Here is a 16592-nt window from a genome sequence, read left to right on the forward strand (position 1 = left end):
GCGCTCACTATTCTGCTGATCCTGACTTATTCTATATACCAGTTCTCTGTAAGAAGGTATCTACGTCTTCTTTGCAGCTGTCAGATATTTCTGCTTTAAGCATCCTATGCGATGACTCAGCCATAAATTCCCCGTTCTTACAGTAAAGCGTCAGCTCCTTAGGTGACTACTTTGAGGAGTCACCATTGTTACAGTAAGAATCAGCTTTTGCAATCACTATATACAGAATAATTGCTCTTCTACCACAGAACCAGCTCCTGGGGTGACCCGTTCCCTGATTTTCATCTCTTACAATAAAGAACTATCCCCTGAGACTAAACAGCTCTTACAATATAGAACCATCTCCTGGAGTAGTATATTCCATCTATTCATTGCTTTTACAGTAAATAGCCCTCTCCTGGGGTAGTATAGTCAACAAATTCTAAGATCTTACAGTAAATAACCAACTCCTGGGGTAGGCTACTCCATGGATTCACAGCTCTTACTAGATACTTTGGTGACTATTCCACAGATTCATAGCTATTACAGGAAAGAACCAGCTAGCAAGGTCACTAATCCACAGATTCACAGCTGTTATAGTAATGAACCAGCTGCTGGGATAGGCTATTCCACACATTCATAGCTCTTACAGTATAAAACCACTGCTGGGGTAGGCTATCCCACACATGCATAGCTCTTACAGTAATGAAGTAATGATTCCACTCTTGGGGTAGGCTGTTGCACAGATTCACAGCTTTTACATTAATGATCCCACTGCTGGGGTAGGCTATTCCACACATACATAGCTGTTACTCTATAGAACCACTGCTGGGGTAGGCTATTCCACACATTCTCAGCTCTTGCAGTATAGAACCACTGCTGGGGTAGGCTATTCCACACATACATAGCTCTTACTGTATAGAACCACTGCTGGGGTAGGCTATTCCACACATACATAGCTCTTACTGTATAGAACCACTGCTGGGGTAGGCTATTCCACACATACATAGCCCTTACAGTATAGAACCACTGCTGGGGTAGGCTATTCCACACATACATAGCCCTTACTGTATAGAACCACTGCTGGGGTAGGCTATTCCACACATACATAGCCCTTACTGTATAGAACCACTGCTGGGGTAGGCTATTCCACACATACATAGCCCTTACTGTATAGAACCACTGCTGGGGTAGGCTATTCCACACATACATAGCCCTTACTGTATAGAACCAATGCTGGGGTAGGCTATTCCACACATACATAGCCCTTACAGTATAGAACCACTGCTGGGGTAGGCTATCCCACACATACATAGCTCTTACTGTATAGAACCACTACTAGGGTAGGCTATCCCACACATACATAGCTCTTACAGTATAGAACCACTGCTAGGGTAGGCTATTCCACACATTCTCAGCTCTTACAGTATAGTTCTCAGCTCTTACAGAACCAGCTTCCTGATTGAACATTTTTTCTCCAGATGGAGGGAGCGCCCCCTTGTCTTGTTCCATATTTTTCTGCAGTCATTTACATGTATACAGTGTAGTCATGTCCTCCAGTATAGGGATCACCTTGAGGACAGAATAGTAAAGGGGATGGGCTGACAATATCGCAGCTGGGTGACCCGATGACCAAAACTCTGCAACGTCCTGTCATCAGTTACATTAGGAAGTTCAGCTCTGGAGCACAAACAGCTGCTCTAACAAGTCAAGTCCTGTGAATTCTGGGAAGTGCTAGGAAATATTCCGTATTGCTGGGGAGACCCGTCCAGTATGGGAGCCTGGAAGGGTCTCCATGATGGAATAAGAGACATTCTGTAGTATCGGTTACTGAATGGCGGGGATTTCCTTTTTGCTACATGTGCACATTGATAGATTCCAGATTTGCACCAGCTCAGTTCCTGCAGATCTGTCATAGCACGAGACTTTATCCTACAAACCACAAGAAAATAACTCAGAGGTCAGTAGAGCCTTGTGCGGTTTATACTGGTTACCACATGTCACCGGGGAAGCAAATCCAAGGAATGGGCTACAGCAGAGATCTATGAAGACCGGAGGCAGGACGGCGCCTTCTAGTGTCTCCTCATGTATACTGCGTCCCAATGGAATTCCAAGTTCAAACATAAAATGATCAATTTTTCATTTTTTCCCTTGTTTATTCTCCCAAATATTCCAAAAGCCATTGTTTTTTTTACTTGGTTCAGAATCCCACCCCATTCTGAATATTTTTCCAGATTCCCGGCACGTCGTATGGAATATTGAATTACACCATTAGGAACAGATTTGTTCTAAATTTTGCAATGAAACTGTTACCTGCAGCCGTGTCTTTGGCCTCTTAATGGGGTATCCCATCTCTAAGTGCATGTGTGGCATATCCACAGTCAGGGGGACAATATGGATTGAAATAACTGGTATTGTTCTCAATGGGAGCTGTGATCTCCACCTAGTGGTCGCCCCAGGCCGCTACCATCATTGCTAATCGAGCCCATTCACACAGCAGTTTTTTTTGGCACACGTTTATTGAAGAGTTGTGCTGCGATCTGCTGGAGGAATAATAGTATAACACACAGAAAAATAACACAATGTCTCCTTTTTCTTGTACACGGTGTAGTCATAGTCTCTGTGCCATACAGGTGCCACAGTAGGATATAGGAGTGTCTTACCAACAGGTTCCGCGGGGGTGGGAGGTAGTACATAAGCTGCCCCCTTTTGGTTCCCCCTGTCACCCACGGTGTCCCCTATCTACTACATTAATTTACCTCTTACATAACAGACATCTCCTTATATTAATATCCCCCCACTCCTGAAGAGTGGTATGGCCCTAGCCATGGTTGAGGACTGGGGCACGTGTTCTCCATCAGCCCACCTAAGTGATGTCACATTATAAGATGGAAACTAGAAACTGAAATAAGAAGAAAGATTTACAGGTGATTTGTGATCATAAATGGCCGCCGTGTACAGCGCGGCATCCTGAGACATTCTGCGTCTTCAGTTGTAACAACCAAACATCTCGAGTTGTTCGGTCACTTGATGGAAAATGTCGCAGAGACCTTCATACTGAGTTTGCTGACACTGTCTGGCATTCGGCCACCACTCCATCCAGGTATTGTTTCCAATGACATAGGAATAACTGTGAAGAAAATTAAAAAATGATGTTATACAAGCGCCTCCTGATGGAGCCACAAGGGCTGGAGAACATAGGAGGAACCTTTAAGGATCTGCTTCATACTACTACTCCCCTAACCACCTGGGCCTAAAGGTCCTGGTGCCTCCATCCCATTTTCCATTTGACCCATCACCTTGTCCCACCCCCAAGTCAATCTTGGCCAAACTATAAGAAGCAACAAGATCCCATGAAAGTCAATGGCTTGGCCATCCACACTCGTGGAAAGATCTGGAGATGTTGAACTAAGAGTTGTAGACATGGCAAATGGTGGACGCCCGTTGTACTGTAACGTGTCGTCGTGTCTCCTTCACCTACCTCAATGGACTAGTCTGCCAAATATCACTTAATTTTCCAAATATCAGGTAGTCGAGTCCTTCCTCCAGTTTTAGAGTTTCCCGACATTTTATGTGGCTGGTGAAGTTGCGGCTGTTCCCCTGAGCTTTTTCATCCGTTCCTGTATATGGAGAGAAATTTGGTAGATCTCAAAATTTTAATTATTTGTCCAAAATTGAACATAAGTTGAGATGGGAATCAACAGTGGCCCTGTAGGCAAGGGTGGTCAAAGATGGAACAAAAGGTTCTCCAGGTAATCTACTCCCTACTGTAGGCTCAAATCGAAGACCTGGTGGATCTACCGTCAATGTTCATAAGGTTCTTTATGGTCAACACATTGCTGTAGATGTGACATTACCTGTCTTAAAGACTTTCGTGATATGCATCTCATATTGGTCATAGTCCTTTCCATAACGTCTCTCCAACAGAGTGGCTTTGAACACTGCAAAGACAAAAAACGTAATGTATAGTGGACACTGAAATCTGTGCGTTGTAGCTTGGTTTTGAGCTTTTAATGGCCGAGTTGCTCACCGTGGTCCATTCCGGCCTCACAGGCTTTAGAAATCCTATCTGAGGCGGTGAAGTTATCTCCTGTCTGCTGGGCCATCAGGCAATTTCCTGTTCGACAAGAACATCAATGAAGATATGGTCTCCTAAATCTCTGGAAGACTCTCCTTAACATACAATAGGTGGAGAGATACAACTTATAGGAGGTGGTGAGGTCAACTGGCCTGTACATTATTGTAGGGAAGAAGGGTCTTCTTCTTAGGTTCTTGACCATATGTTGCCAAGAACAAAAAAATCATGTGCAACTTTAGGTCAAGGAGAAAGGGCAACCTGAGCTGATTTTTGTCTCTATACACTGTCTACCAATAAGTATTTGGACACCCAGTAAAGTTCGGCGGAGGTGGGGTTATGGTCTGGGGATGTTTCTCCTGGTACGGACCCTTGATCCCAGTTCATGGTAAGCTTAACGCGATGTCTATTGCACTATTTTAGATACCACTGTGCTTCCTACATTATGGCGGGTCTATGGGTTGGACCAATGTTACTTCCAGGATCACAACGCCAGCTGTCATGTAGCAAGGTCTACCATGGCTTGGTACAGTGACAATCAAGTTACTGACTGGACTGCCCAGAGCCCAGACTTGAACCCTATCGAGCACCTTTGGGACGAGTTGGATCGTCGAACTAAGGGATGAAGCCGCCATCCAAAATTGGTGAAAGAACTTACCTGTCTTCTCCAAGCCAAATGGAATAAAATACCACGAGCCGTCATACAAGGACTTGTGGAAAGCCCCGGAGGGTTGAGGCTGTAATTGCCGATTTGACCACAAGTGTCCAAATATATTTATAGGTAGACAGTGTATTCAGTGCATTCAGATCACGTAGGACAGGTAAGTCACCACACAATTCACATCCCTAATCACAGTTGACACCTCTAGTATGGCACCAGGATGAGCACACTACCACGCCACTCATTTCCGGTGTTATAACTTACCCTCAGCACAGCGACACAGGTCTCCGTGGCACAGCAGACCCAATAACTTGTCACCTTCATCTTTGTGGTAGAACTTGGTGCAGCGGCTTTCTACAAGAGGTAGAACACACTATATAGTGACTCTGTCTAGAGGTGAAAGTCATGGTGGAAGCAGCAACGTATGGCCTTGCTATTTAGACAAGTGTATAGATGTTCAATTTACGGTGCTATTATCTGGGCACCATATTGTATGGGGTTTATCATTAGGCAATGTATAATATGGTTACAGGGTAGGGCACTACATGGTGAGAATCAACAGATACAATCTACTGCCTCTACTATGGGGTCTTGCAGGAAGGAATATCATTAAAACAGGATGAAAGGTGGAAGGACAATTCCATTTGTTATCGGGTCTTTTTCCATATTGTACATTCCTGGGTATAGGTAGCTATGAAATATTAAGGATCATTCTCAAGGCATTTCTGTTTCCAATCTCTACACCCAAGAAAAATCTAATTTCGTCAGGAAACCATGAACAAGCTGGCATTGAAAAATGTGATGAGGATTTTCGAAATAACCTGGGTTCCAGGGGGGTAACTAGATTCCATAAAACCAACGGGTTGCACAATCCATTCCCACAATAAGACAAAGTTCCTGCCTCTAGGTGTCTCCCTTCTAGCTAATTTACTGTTCACTCCCTGTTACTAGGGAACTTCTGTCCTTAGTTATCAATGTGAAATGAGACATTTTCACAGTGAGTGGAGGGGGAGGGTCTGTTTTCTTCACAACCTTCATACACATCTCCAAACTGCTTTGACTGTACACTGGAAAGGGCACCATGTGTGAAGGCTTATACAGTGAGATATCAATTATTTCAACTTTTCCTGAAATGTCGGGTACCCTTCTTGGGCAGCATCCCAAATCCCCAGGCTAACATGTGACAACATCCTCTAGGGGCTATACCTGGTGTGTAGTAGTCGTAGATTGTGACAGAGGCCGGCTGGATAAGCCCCACATTGAAGTTCTGGTGAGCATTAAACTTCAGGCACTCTTCCTCAGTATGAGACACCTTAAAGGGGAAGTCATGAGAATGTTCATATGACGTGTACAATGACAGAGCATGTCCCCGGACAGTATCTACCCCTTACCCTGTCCAGGTAGATGATGACCGTGCTTTTATCATATTCCTCTTTGTTGCACTCGAAGTCGGAGATGTATCTGTCCACTCCTACTTTTAGCTGTGGAGAGAAAACAAGATTCTCAGTTTGACTTCAATCGGGATTTAAAGTGACAGGACCAAATATCATGTCCTAAAGAAGAGGTCAGGTAGATAAAGTGCAGCCTATACAGTGGGACTTTAAGGTTAAGGGGGCCGACATCCCCTTCAATGCTTATTGGCAGCCAAGTATCGGACACTTGGTCGTGGAAGGATCCTTAACAGTAAATAACATGAACCCGTCTCAGGTGTACGACCCCTCCTATCTTGTCTGCACAGTCCGATCCCATAAGGAGAGGCCGTCATAGGACAACTGCTTTGTTTTTCTAGAGTTGAGGCAAAATTCATCTTAAAGTCCTTGATACTGAGGATGAACTGGGGTTGCAAACCCTAAAAACCAGGGACAGACTGGGGCGAAACAGAACCATTGGGACTGAATGCCGAAGACTATGGAACTAAAACAATGGCAAGTGGGTAAGATGTGGATACAGTACAAGGTATAAGGCTTAGTATAATCCAGACCACATGATCTAAACCGGCCAATGACAACTGTAAGCTGAGAGTCTGAGCTGGTTTAGATTCGGTTACTCTTAGGCACTGAACATAAATCGGTAACTGAGACTTACTAGTGGGGTTGAGCCGATCTTGAGGTTTCAGGATCGATTTTAAAATCTGATTTCTGAACATTTTTCAGCCGATCCCAATCGTGAAATTTGCTCAACTGGCACCCGATCGCTCAACCCTAATTGTATATTATATGTACAGTGGTGTTGAGCCGATCTTGAGATTTCAAAATCCGATTTTCGATCATTTTCCACCGATCCCAATCCCTATCGTTAAATTTGCTCGATCACCGATCGGGATCTGATCTTTCCCGATCCCAATCGCTCAACCCTAGTTACTAGCTGGATCTTGGCTGCCATTTTGTGTAGGATACAGCTGCAACTCTAGTACAAGACACGTAGCTTTGGCTGGGACTGGAGTATAAGACCAAATGAAGCTCAAATTCAGTAAAAGGTAAGTAAAATTGTTCAACGAGTCGAAAGGTAAACTCTTAAAAGAAGTATTGTGCCCTTGTTATAACTTACCTTCTTCAGGTCGTTAATATCAGCAGTGAAACCGGTCATCATAGAGATATCCAAGATGGACATTGTGGCATCTACGGGTTTCAGATGTCTGAGAAGATATCGGCATAGTTATTAGCATATGGGGATGTTCCATGAGTATGTGACGGCTCTATTACCCCCAAACCCATGTAATAGTCTGTGATATTACATTCAAGGCGACTCCTTTAATAGCAGTACCATCTGTTGTAACTTAAGACCAAAATCATAGACCCCTTAAGAAAAGCAAAATTCAAAATGCTCCCGTATTTGTTAAAATTTGTATAGTGTTATAGGGTTAAAAATTGTGAGGCGGTATATTACATCATCGTAGCCCCACCAGAGGGCGCTCACAGCATTTGATAATACATAGCTGGTAGTGAACTCAGTGGGAGTGGTCTAACTCTGTCAGCAATGAGCTCCCCCTAGTGGTGGCTGCAGTAAGCCACTTAAACATTGTCCCATCGCAGGACAAAATACATATATATATGTTTTCTACTAAAAATTTTACCCCATGGGATGACAAACCTGAAGCAGATGGTAATAGACACTTTCCCCAAGGCCCCCTCTGGTGTTTTGCCTGAATAATAAAACAAAAAGTGCATAAAAATACAAAAAAATACCAATGTTTTAGGTTAAGACTAAACAATGACTTATTTCAACCATTAGAATCACCATGATTGAGTCCATTTGCCAAGAATTCCCTTGTATTAAGGTTCGGAGCTCAGAGTACATCTTGTTCAAAGCTGCAAATGTTTCAGAAATGAAACTAGTGCTGGGGTCATCTCTGCAGAACCAGAGAAAGATCCATAAAGGATTTGTCATATACCAGGGTAGCCATGAACCCAACATTAATACCAGTGGGTCATTCTCATCAGTGTCAATGGCCATTCCCTAAATCGGTCCTTTGCTTGAGTTTGCACCTGCTTCTCTAGAGGGGAACCATTCTTTTGTAGAATCTGCCTTGGACATTACATTGTTGCAAGCAAACGTCCATAGAATTTGTATGAACACATAAGTGACAATGTCAATGTAATGTTAAAAACCAAAAAAATACACTGGACAACTCACGATAAGGCTCATCCTTCACCGTAACCGAAAGACGAAAGTTATTACATTCTTTTTCCTTCTCCGTCACAATCTCATAGTAGGTGGCTATCGCCTAGACCAGAAATAAGAATCAGGAGACGTTGTAACCTTCATTAGAAACTACAACGTCATTTGTACCATAAGTGAACACTGCGCATAAAGGTGAAAGTCAGAGGCGTAACTACCATAGAGGCAGCGGAGAAAGCTGCCGCAGGGCCCGGGCCATTAGGGGGCCCGGTGACAGACGATACTGCTGCGTTTTTTTTTTTTAATAGGCCGTGACCGCGTGGCGCGGGCCCCACAAAGACTATCATTATACTCGGGGGTCTTTACAGACCCCTGAGTATAATGATCGGACCCCCGAGTATAATGATCGGAGGCCTGGGAGAGGTAAGAGAACATAACAAACAATGTTACTTACCTCTCCATGATCCGTGCAGGCCTCAGGCCTACGGTAGTTGTCTGACGTCACATGATCCCGGCCTGCGCCCCGGGTCATGTGACATCCGACGTCATTAAAGAAGGACGAGAGCGGCGGCCGACAGCATAGGAGCCGGGGGACAGGTAAGCAACAGTGAGTTTTTTTTATGTTTTTATTCCCCCGGGTCTCCGATTATTATACTCTGAGGTCTGTAAAGACCTCAGCGTATAATAATTGTTTATGGGTGTCCACTATGGGGGATAATACTGTGTGCAGGGGCCACTATGGACTATAATACTGTGTGCAGGGGCCACTGAGGGACATAATACTGTGTGCAGGGGCCACTGAGGGACATAATATTGTGTGCAGGGGCCGCTATGGGACATAATAGGACGCGCAGGAATGCGGAGGAGGGGGTCAGTCGAGGTCTTTTGCATCGGTGTCTGTCGGGGGGGGGGGGGGCGGCATGTCAAAGTTCGCCACGGGGCCCTGCCATTCCTAGTTACGCCACTGGTGAAAGTAGTTACTTTTTTCCAATTCTAAGAGCCACCAAGATTAAAGGGTTAAAAGAAACAAGACAATCCATGTCCATGTCAATAACCTCAACACAGTCGGCAAATGGGTCCCTCTTCCTTTATGAGGAGTTTTATTCCCAGCTTCACGACTCCAACAGTCCAGATTACAAGAATGTTCTTTTGTATTCCTGGTGTCCACCAAATGTACAGAATGGATAAAGCATGGTGGTGGGTGGTGGGAGCCCATTTTGACCGTACACTACCTAGTGTTTTTTTTAACTTACCGTTAACGTAACCTGCCCCTGCCCTGTGGTCTCCACCTGAAAACCTTCATTTGTCTTAGACTGTAGAGAAAATAAAACCATGGTTAAATATCTGGAAAGGATTGCTCACATTTTAAATTGGTCACATATGGAGTGATTTAGGGACAATTTTGCAAAGGCCCTTGAGTGGTCCCGCCAGAGCCCTGACTTGGACCCAATGGAACATCTCTGGAGAAACCTGACAATAAGAGCCACCATCCAACCTGACAGATCAGGAGACGATCTGCAGAGAAGAATGGCAGAAAATCACCAAATCCAGGTGTGCAAACCTTGAGGCGTCATGCCCAAGAAGACTGGACGTTGTCGTCTTGGCAAGAGAGGCTTCTAAACAAAATGTAGGAAAAGATTCTAAGAAATTCCAATGACACTAACAATTCTCACCTCATCGGAACGAGCAAACAAAGCATTTTCCGGATGGAACTGGTAGCTTACAGTATTACTTCTTCCAGGTAACTTGTAGGAGACTTTTACGTTCAACAGCTTTCTATCAACCATGACCTCATGATACTTAGCCAATGCCTGGAAGAGCACAATGGTTGCCTGAAACAAATCAATGAGAATACAATATAATGTTATCCATAGGAAGGTCATTGTTGAACATCATGAAAGTGGATCTGAGGAACAGAAAACATTTCTCACTTGTGTGGATCCATATACTGCTCCATAGTAACGCTGTTCTGTCAGCCAATGGGCCAAAGCGTCTGTCAAGTCATAGCTTTCAAGATGCAAGAGGGTGAGGAGAGCATAAGATGTCGCTTCCAAGGAAATGTACAATGAGCCAGATTCATCCCAGTGAGACAGGTCTGCAAAGGACAGAGACATTATTTTAGGCGACGGGAAGAAACTGCTCTACACAAGAAGACGAAGATGTCTTGGTCGTTCATGTACATGGTCAACGTCTCACCTAAGAAGTGCTGGTTCCTTTAAATTTTAAAGGAAAGGTTTCTCCTGTACAGAATCCCTTAGTGACTGGGTAGAGCAGTAAATAATCACTCAGCCCGATCATAGCGAGAAGGGTGTGGCTTCTTAACTTCTAGGGTCTTAAAAAAGACTTCAAGCCTAACCAGATGCCAACTCTCGGTTCACAAAAATTCACAAAAAGACCGAAGAAGATCTGTCCATGGATTTAGACATTACCTGTTGCTGCAGAGAGTAATTTCTTTGTATTTTGCAGTCTTCCAGCCAGAGCAAGAGCATATGAAGTGATAGCGATGGAATGGGGTCTGGTGAGAGGTTGGTAATGGTCCTGGAGGTATCTCACAGCTTTATCAATACTGGACTGCAGACTCTATGTGGAGAATCTCAGATGAAATGCTGGGTGATGTGTAATAGACTGGAGGTATCATTGTAAGAATGTACCGGACACTTACATGGACCTGGTCGGAGCAGATCTCCTGACTTTCCAGTAAAGCGATGACCACAAAAGCTGTGAGGGCCACATCTGGATCTGATGAATTATATAGTCCTCCCTGATCGAAGAAGAGGATACACATGGATGAAGAGGAAGAAGGGGATGTGAATGTGTGGTGCGATGAATTGAATGAAGGATTGAAGCATGAGTAGGCTTGGTGACAACTGACTGTACTCATTTTTCCATTTCTTCAGGAAAAATTTATAACAACTACTACAATTTTTGTAAAATTGAGTTGAAAATTTGGTTAAAATATTTGGAAAATGGACGGATAAACAATAAGTACGTGGCAAATTACATTTTTATACATTCAAAACCTATATCTGAAGCCTACATTGGAAGCCATTTTTCTGGGTTTTTCAATGACGTGGAGAGGACGGCATTCCTTACCGATAGGTACTGTTCACTAATGGGAGCCTTATCTTGGAATAATCCATCTGGCTTCTGTGTATTCAGAACAAGCCACTTGATAGAACCGCATATAATATTCCTATCGACTTCAGTGAAGCCACTGGCCATAGCAAACACTTTGCCAACGTAGGCTGTGAGCCTGAAGAGCGACACAAGTGGAAAATATTAGATAGACAAAGGACATTGAGAGGGTTAGTCCATTACTGGGCCTCATGTACATAGATGTGTATTGCAGAAAGCCCAAATATGGAGACTTCACGCCTCATGTTTTACCAGAAGCAATCCCATTGGAGGCACCAGATGGCAACACATGAGGATCCATAGTAGGGGTTCTGTGTATCATCATACAAGGTGTGTGCATTTGACATTGGTGAATACTTAAGGTCTTTTAGTAAAGGCGGACATAACTACCAGGTGCTGTTGGCTGAACTTGTGAAGGCCCCATACGATCCTCCTGGTCTACGAAATCTGAGTTGGTTTGTGTAACCTACAATACAACAGAAGATCAATAGTCGAAATTATTACAAAATTCTGATTTTAAGAGTTGCATACAGTACTGCCAAACCTCATGGAGCATTTGCTGTTCTAATTTCAGTAGTAATGTGGTCTTGAGGTGAAGACCTTAGTAAGACCTTTAAGGCACACTGGTTGTTAGGAACTTGCTCTCTGGCAGATTGGTTGTTAGGCAGTTTATCCATAGCAGCAAGACAATTTCACATTATAGATTGGAACCGATTTGATAGGTCAAGGCTAGAGTTGGACAAACCTTTTAAGTGGCTTGGGTCCCTGTTTTATATTGGGAAAAACAAGTTTGGTATGAACCACACCTTAAATTGGCTTAAAATATAGTGTATAAAACTCTTGGGGCTCCTAGGAACCTATCTATAAAACATAGTGTAGAACACTGTCAGGGCTCCTAGGAACCTATCTATAAAACATAATGTATAACACTGTCAGGGCTCCTAGGAACCTATCTATAAAACATAGTGTAGAATACTCTTAGGACTCCAAGTAACCTGTCTATAAAACATAGTGCAGAATACTGTCAGGACTCCTAGGAACCTATCTATAATACATAGTGTAGAACACTCTTAGGGCTCCTAGGAACCTATCTATAAAACATAGTGTAGAATACTGTCAGGGATCCTAGGAACCTATCTATAAAACATAGTGTAGAATACTGTCAGGGCTCCTAGGATCCTATCTATAAAACATAGTGTAGAATACTGTCAGGGATCCTAGGAACCTATCTATAAAACATATTGTAGAATACTCTTAGGGCTCCTAGGAACCTATCTATAAAACATAGTGTAGAATACTCTTAGGGCTCCTAGGAACCTATCTATAAAACATAGTGTAGAATACTGTCAGGGCTCCTAGGAACCTATCCATAAAACATAGTGTAGAACACTCTTAGGTCTACTAGGAACCCAGGTGTCTAATTTCTAGCTTTCAAAGGCAAACATAGCCAAAGTTATCTCAATTTGAAATTGACATTATTATACTCTAAGGTCTCTTCATACGCCAGAGGATAATACATAAGGGTCCAGGGCCTAAAAAGGAAGGGAGAGTATGAATGCTTTTTTTTTTTTCAACCTCCCCTAGATCTCCATGTATTATACTCTGGGGTCTGAGAGTTTGCCTGAGACAGATCTTCATATGTTTGGTTTTGGAGCATTCGGGTAGAACCTGGCTCAGTATGAACCGAATCGCCCATCTTTAGTCTCTAGTGTAAAGTATGTTTGCAACTGTCATTGTATACCAGTCACCCTTATGGCATTTCACACTTTTATCAAGGAATTGTTTAGTGTTATTGACTTACCCTTTTTGATATTCCATAGAGCCACCTCCCTACGATGCAGTCCTATCTGTTCCCACTGGTTAGTTTTATCCAGATAATGAGTTGCAATGACTACTGGAGTCATTGACTCCATGTTTTGCTCGGCACATCCATCAGGGACTATGATCAAGCTATTCAGTTTAGAGCCATCGATGGCATTTTCTACCAACTGAGAGATTGGAGATCCTGAAAAAGATAAAACAGTCATTAGTGGACTCTTCCATTAATACTCAGGGTTCAAGTGATATGGTAGGTTTACTTGTATCTGAGCTATTTGTCTATAGTATTCTCTCTCCCCCACGTACCTTTGCCTTATACTACCCACTCCAATGGTCGGAATTATGGCCAACGTTCCTGTTGATTTGTAGTGTATCAACAATACATCTCCACTACTTTTGGATAAGATCACCAAGGTGGTCTCCACAATGGCAAAGAGATCTAGTGTGAATAGATCTGCAGTAGTCATAGGTTGACTCAGGGATTTATTCTGATTACTAGAGATGAGCGAACAGTGTTCTATCGAACTCATGTTCGATCGGATATTAGGCTGTTCGGCATGTTCGAATCGAATCGAACACCGCGTGGTAAAGTGCGCCATTACTCGATTCCCCTCCCACCTTCCCTGGCGCCTTTTTTGCTCCAATAACAGCGCAGGGTAGGTGGGACAGGAACTACGACACCGGTGACGTTGAGAAAAGTAGGCAAAACCCATTGGCTGCCGAAAACATGTGACCTCTAATTTAAAAGAACAGCGCCGCCCAGCTTCGCGTCATTCTGAGCTTGCAATTCACCGGGGACGGAGGTTTCCGTCCAGTTAGCTAGGGGTTAGATTCTGGGTAGGCAGGGACAGGCTAGGATAGGAAGGAGAAGACAACCAACAGTTCTTATAAGAGCTAAATTCCAGGGAGAAGCTTGTCAGTGTAACGTGGCACTGACGGGCTCAATCGCCGCAACCCAGCTTTCCCAGGATCCTGAATGGAACACACTGTCAGTGTATTCCCGTATACCCGATATATACCCCCGATACCCGTTCCAACGGTGTGCCCCCCCACCTTCACCCCAGAAATACCCTGCAAGTCCCCTAGCAATAGGATTGGGGCTATATACACCCACTATTTTTGCTACTGCCATATAGTGCCATTGTCTCACTGGGAATTCAAAGAATATATTGGGCTTACATATAACTTCAATTCCAGGGAGAAGCTTGTCAGTGTAACGTGGCACTGACGGGCTCAATCGCCGCAACCCAGCTTTCCCAGGATCCTGAATGGAACACACTGACAGTGTATTCCCGTATACCCCATATATACACCCCAAATCCCCGTTCCAACGGTGTGCCCCCCCACCTTCACCTCAGAAATACCCTGCAAGTCCCCTAGCAATAGAATTGGGGCTATATACACCCACAATTTTTGCTACTGGTATATAGTGCCATTGTCTGACTGGGAATTCAAAGAATATATGGGGGTTATGTGCACCCACAATTTTTAATACTGGTATATAGTGTCATTGTCTGACTGGGAATTCAAAGAATATATGGGGGTTACGTGCACCCACAATTTTTGCTACTGGTATACAGTTCCATTGTCTGACTGGGAATTCAAAGAATATATGGGGGTTATGTGCACCCACAATTTTTACTACTGGTATACAGTGCCATTGTCTGACTGGGAATTCAAAGAATATATGGGGGTTATGTGCACCCACAATTTTTACTACTGGTATATAGTGCCATTGTCTGACTGGGAATTCAAAGAATATATGGGGGTTATGTGCACCCACAATTTTTACTACTGGTATATAGTGCCATTGTCTGACTGGGAATTCAAAGAATATATGGGGGTTATGTGCACCCACAATTTTTACTACTGGTATATAGTGCCATTGTCTGACTGGGAATTCAAAGAATATATGGGGGTTATGTGCACCCACAATTTTTACTACTGGTATACAGTGCCATTGTCTGACTGGGAATTCAAAGAATATATGGGGGTTATGTGCACCCACAATTTTTAATACTGGTATACAGTGCCATTGTCTGACTGGGAATTCAAAGAATATATGGGGGTTATGTGCACCCACAATTTTTACTACTGGTATATAGTGCCATTGTCTGACTGGGAATTCAAAGAATATATGGGGGTTATGTGCACCCACAATTTTTACTACTGGTATACAGTGCCATTGTCTGACTGGGAATTCAAAGAATATATGGGGGTTACGTGCACCCACAATTTTTGCTACTGCTATACAGTTCCATTGTCTGACTGGGAATTCAAAGAATATATGGGGGTTACGTGCACCCACAATTTTTACTACTGGTATACAGTGCCATTGTCTGACTGGGAATTCAAAGAATATATGGGGGTTATGTGCACCCACAATTTTTAATACTGGTATACAGTGCCATTGTCTGACTGGGAATTCAAAGAATATATGGGGGTTACGTGCACCCACAATTTTTACTACTGGTATACAGTGCCATTGTCTGACTGGGAATTCAAAGAATATATGGGGGTTATGTGCACCCACAATTTTTACTACTGGTATATAGTGCCATTGTCTGACTGGGAATTCAAAGAATATATGGGGGTTATGTGCACCCACAATTTTTACTACTGGTATACAGTGCCATTGTCTGACTGGGAATTCAAAGAATATATGGGGGTTATGTGCACCCACAATTTTTACTACTGGTATACAGTGCCATTGTCTGACTGGGAATTCAAAGAATATATGGGGGTTATGTGCACCCACAATTTTTACTACTGGTATATAGTGCCATTGTCTGACTGGGAATTCAAAGAATATATGGGGGTTATGTGCACCCACAATTTTTACTACTGGTATATAGTGCCATTGTCTGACTGGGAATTCAAAGAATATATGGGGGTTATGTGCACCCACAATTTTTAATACTGGTATATAGTGCCATTGTCTGACTGGGAATTCAAAGAATATATGGGGGTTATGTGCACCCACAATTTTTAATACTGGTATATAGTGCCATTGTCTGACTGGGAATTCAAAGAATATATGGGGGTTATGTGCACCCACAATTTTTACTACTGGTATACAGTGCCATTGTCTGACTGGGAATTCAAAGAATATATGGGGGTTATGTGCACCCACAATTTTTACTACTGGTATATAGTGCCATTGTCTGACTGGGAATTCAAAGAATATATGGGGGTTATGTGCACCCACAATTTTTACTACTGGTATATAGTGCCATTGTCTGACTGGGAATTCAAAGAATATATGGGGGTTATGTGCACCCACAATTTTTACTACTGGTATACAGT

At 43.2% G+C, this 16592-nt stretch overlaps 1 protein-coding gene across 1 annotated transcript in view; it reads right to left on the reverse strand.

Annotated features, from left to right (window-relative positions):
- Positions 1 to 2967: 2967 nt before the first annotated feature.
- The window catches only part of LOC142202396 (complement C3-like), a 59233-nt gene continuing 45608 nt past the window's right edge, over positions 2968 to 16592 (reverse strand). Inside the window, exons 24-41 of the mRNA XM_075272491.1 lie at positions 13270 to 13473; positions 11859 to 11934; positions 11427 to 11586; positions 10996 to 11094; positions 10763 to 10913; positions 10265 to 10428; positions 10007 to 10165; positions 9587 to 9646; positions 8349 to 8439; positions 7806 to 7857; positions 7263 to 7350; positions 6107 to 6196; positions 5922 to 6027; positions 4980 to 5069; positions 4010 to 4096; positions 3837 to 3920; positions 3461 to 3599; positions 2968 to 3109 (exon numbers count right to left, since the gene is read on the reverse strand). Of these exons, the coding sequence (XP_075128592.1) occupies positions 2968 to 3109; positions 3461 to 3599; positions 3837 to 3920; positions 4010 to 4096; positions 4980 to 5069; positions 5922 to 6027; positions 6107 to 6196; positions 7263 to 7350; positions 7806 to 7857; positions 8349 to 8439; positions 9587 to 9646; positions 10007 to 10165; positions 10265 to 10428; positions 10763 to 10913; positions 10996 to 11094; positions 11427 to 11586; positions 11859 to 11934; positions 13270 to 13473 (2042 nt within the window). The remainder of the gene's footprint in view (positions 3110 to 3460; positions 3600 to 3836; positions 3921 to 4009; positions 4097 to 4979; positions 5070 to 5921; positions 6028 to 6106; positions 6197 to 7262; positions 7351 to 7805; positions 7858 to 8348; positions 8440 to 9586; positions 9647 to 10006; positions 10166 to 10264; positions 10429 to 10762; positions 10914 to 10995; positions 11095 to 11426; positions 11587 to 11858; positions 11935 to 13269; positions 13474 to 16592) is intronic.

This window comes from Leptodactylus fuscus, chromosome 5, assembly GCF_031893055.1.
Source record: "Leptodactylus fuscus isolate aLepFus1 chromosome 5, aLepFus1.hap2, whole genome shotgun sequence".
NCBI classification, from domain to species: Eukaryota; Metazoa; Chordata; class Amphibia; order Anura; family Leptodactylidae; genus Leptodactylus; species Leptodactylus fuscus.